Here is a 3,741-nt window from a genome sequence, read left to right as displayed (position 1 = left end):
TATCGGGTGGAAAACATCGGGAAAATTGCCATTAACGATTCATTTTTCCTCGAAATGTCGATTTATACTTTACTGAGGAAATATTTCCGCAGCAAGCCTTATTATGTCGAACTGTTGGAGTTATTTCATTCGATAACCTCAAAGACCGTCATGGGTCAAATGCTTGATTTGGTCATCGTTCCGCCTGATGGCAAGATAGAGTTTGAGAAATTCAGTCTAGAAAAATATAAGAAAATTGTCAAATTCAAAACTGCTTTTTATTCTTTTTACCTACCCGTTGGGCTGGCCATGTACATGGCTGGCATCAAAGAACAGGAAATCCATAACGAAGCCAAGGATATTCTATTACAGATGGGGGAATACTTCCAAATCCAGGACGACTACTTGGATTGTTTTGGAGATCCCTCCGTAACGGGGAAGATCGGGACCGACATCGAAGACGGTAAGTGTAGCTGGTTGGTTGTGCAAGCCCTGTCCTTAGTGTCCGACGAACAAAAGACTGTCTTGGAACGAAACTATGGATGCGACTGTCCCCACAAGATCCAGTGTGTGAAATCGCTATACAAGGAACTTAAGCTTGATGAACTTTTCTTGAAGTACGAAGAAGAAAGTTACAAACTTTTACTGGAGAAAATTGAGAAATGTTCGCATTTACCGAAAGAAATATTTCTTACGTTTGCTAAAAAAATATACAAGCGTAAAATGTAATTTATTACAATATTTTTAATACAAAAACATTTCGAGTGTGTGTGTGTCTGTGTGTGTTTATTTATATATCTATATTCGCAAGAAGAGGGCAATTATGTGTGTGTGTGTGTGTACACGTAATTATATATATAAGTCATTTCTCGTGTTTACATTTTTAACCATTACAGCTAACATCATTGTACATAGATCTAAAGTAAAACTCAAAAGTCCAGTCTAGTGTTGTTATTTGTGAGATCAAATCCCGCCAGGTCCTGTTTTTTTTTTTTTTTCAGTTTCATTTATATATTTAGAGTCGATTAATTACGTACGGGTAACTACTTTATAGCAGTCTCGTATTTCTAGCAATAATATATTTAAAAAAAAAAAAAATCAAAATATTCGTTTCATACAATAACAATGTTGGTTTAATAATTTCAATAATCCAAGAAATGTTGAAATTTGAAACATGGTTACAAATTCCATCCAAGTAGAAACACGTTCAGTATAATTCGAATAACCTTACAATGTCAAAAAACAACGAATAGATTTGCATTGCCCATTAACTGAAACAAATACAGTGTTATGTACAATTAAAGGGGGCAAGATTGCCTTAAAGAGACCGGCTTTAAGTAAATTAGGTGTATTAACTTGTGTATCTGGGGTACTGCTATAACGAACAATGCGATCGAGCACATATATGTTCGAAGAATTTTCCCGTGATTATCCCATCTTTTTTGTTGTCCCTACTCTTATTCTTTCAAGATAGAAGGTTGTGATTTTAAGAGATTTGGCTGGAGGCAAGGTTGCCTTAAAGAGACCGGCTTTGAGTAAATTAGGTGTATTAACTTGTGTATCTGGGGTACTGCTATAACGAACAATGCGATCGAGCACATATATGTTCGAAGAATTTTCCCGTGATTATCCCATCTTTTTTGTTGTCCCTACTCTTATTCTTTCAAGATAGAAGGGTGTGATTTTAAGAGATTTGGCTGCTACTTATAACATGTCAAATGGCCAGAGCTCGATTATTAAGTAGCACTGTTATTTGAGTTTCTAGTTTATATGGTTCTATATTCTGCGAATAGAAAGAAAAGAAGCGACGGTCCTAAATTGTTTGTATTAATATCTATCAACCGGTAATCAATAATATATTCGAGGTTTAACGTAATCAGCAAGCAGATTATATGGTCATGGTTGGAATGCTTTAGATCATGAGTTTTCTGGGTCAGAGTAGACCTACTTAGACAGCAAACTAGTCTAAAAAGAAGTGGGTGGAATTAGGAAATAGCAGCTCCCTCGAGTTCTCTTACATCATAGGAAAGGAAATGGTACGGAAGAAGAGTGCAGAAAAAAATTGAATTTTGGGGTAAAACATTCCAGAATTGTAGTTTCCGTTGTATGAAACACACATTCGGAATTTATTTGGAATTTTAGTTTTTGTAAAACAATTTAGGCAATTCCTTCGATATATCGAAAGAATGCTACAATTTTAATACCGTCGCTATTTTTTTTCTTTCTGTCGAATCTAGGACCGTAAGAGTGACTATGAATACTTGTTTTGTAAGATGAGTATAATCTGGTAAAAATTTGCCGGCAAAGGGCATTGAATTTGGGGGTAAAAATGTTAAAAATTGCATTTCTGTGTTTTAAAAAAAAAATTTTTTTTTTACAAAAAATTCTTTCACAGAAGGAAACTGCCATCACCTAATTCATTGGCAGTAGTGGTAGTTACTTCGAAAAACCGCCGATCAGAAATCACACCCGTGTCAAGAGACAGGTGTAACTTTACTCGTATTATGGTGGTGTCGATAATGGCTTTTCGTGCCAGACGGATCACTCATTTGCAGATGAATATCACCACACCCCCATTCTCGTCCTCTCCCTCGCTCTCCTACGAATTCATGCGAAAGAAATATTCATCTGTATGAAGTTCTATCATTTCTTACCGGGTAGCAGTAGTCGAATATTATTAACCTTTTTTCCCCTTTCACCTTACGCTTTTTTGACAGGTGGTTCTCTCTGCACCACCACTGAAAATCTCCCTCCATCAAGCTCTCTCTCTCTCTCTGTATACATTTCCACCCCCCCTCTCTCTCTATCTATCTATGTATGTTTGTATGTGTGTGTGTGCGTGCGAATTGAAGTTAAAGTATGTATGCGTCATATCTCAACTTCTGAAGGTAAATTCGCTGCAGATATTGTAGAGAAAAAAAAATCTCTTACGGTAAAAAAAGGTGGTCTTTTTTTTTTAAAATCCTCTTTCACCATAAGAAATTTTTTGCTCTTCGGTAACTGCAGTGAATTTGCCTTTAGAAGATAAAATATGTCACAAAAACATATTTTAACTAACCTGAAGTTCGCTAATGCCTAAACACTGCTTGGCGCTGATACCTCTGTGTGTATACCTACATACTTACAGCGAGAGAGAGAGGGTCCTCGGATACGTACGGCTCACCTTGTTTACTCAAGCAAAATATTCTCTCTGTTATTCGACCTACAACTTTTCTCAGGTTTCACATACACCTTTTTTTTTTATTCAAGGCACGCACAGTTTGCACGAGAGCACACACAAACGCACATCCTTTCCTTCAATTTCCCTGGTTCAGTTAAGAATTCCAATATCTTAAAATTTCTTATTGTTATGTCTATCAGTGTTTGCTTGTTTAACCTTTCTAGTTCTTTCGTTAGAAAGGTAACTTGATTGTCAGGTTAACAGAACGGTAATAAAGCGGATGAGTGACTCATAGATTTTTTTTTTAGCGTTATTAAAATACCGGTTTCGTGTTTCCCGTTTAGACCATTTTCACGGGTGCATTTCTTGGATGTACAACCGAATGTGGTACTATTTAAGAAGAGTGGTCCCGGTGCGCGTACTCACGCATCCGCACTAGCTAGTCGTGACTGGTCGATCCCACAACGACTACCTAGCAAAGTAAATGAATTTGAAAAAAAAAAAAATCGAGTAGTCTCGACTAGCTAGCGCGGATACGCGAGTGCGCGCACCGGGACCACTCTTCTTAAATAGCACCCCGAATGTCACAACATTTCGCTCGA

The 3,741-nt window shown here is 37.0% G+C and overlaps 1 protein-coding gene across 2 annotated transcripts in view; it reads left to right on the top strand.

The window, feature by feature from the left end:
- The window catches only part of LOC115224344 (farnesyl pyrophosphate synthase-like), a 4,073-nt gene extending 629 nt beyond the window's left edge, over positions 1–3,444 (top strand). Inside the window, exons 1-2 of one of the 2 annotated variants that reach the window (XM_036513192.1) lie at positions 1–1,325; positions 1,524–3,444. The exon at positions 1–1,325 is cut by the window's left edge and continues 629 nt beyond it. In XM_036513192.1, the coding sequence (XP_036369085.1) occupies positions 1–708 (708 nt within the window). In that variant the 3' untranslated portion in view covers positions 709–1,325; positions 1,524–3,444. Of the gene's footprint in view, positions 1,457–1,523 lie in introns of both variants that reach the window. The other variant, XM_036513191.1, reaches the window with a different exon arrangement.
- The last annotated feature ends 297 nt before the right edge of the window (positions 3,445–3,741 follow it).

Source organism: Octopus sinensis, linkage group LG25, assembly GCF_006345805.1.
Source record: "Octopus sinensis linkage group LG25, ASM634580v1, whole genome shotgun sequence".
Taxonomy (NCBI): domain Eukaryota; kingdom Metazoa; phylum Mollusca; class Cephalopoda; order Octopoda; family Octopodidae; genus Octopus; species Octopus sinensis.
This window is presented reverse-complemented; position numbering and strand designations above follow the sequence as displayed.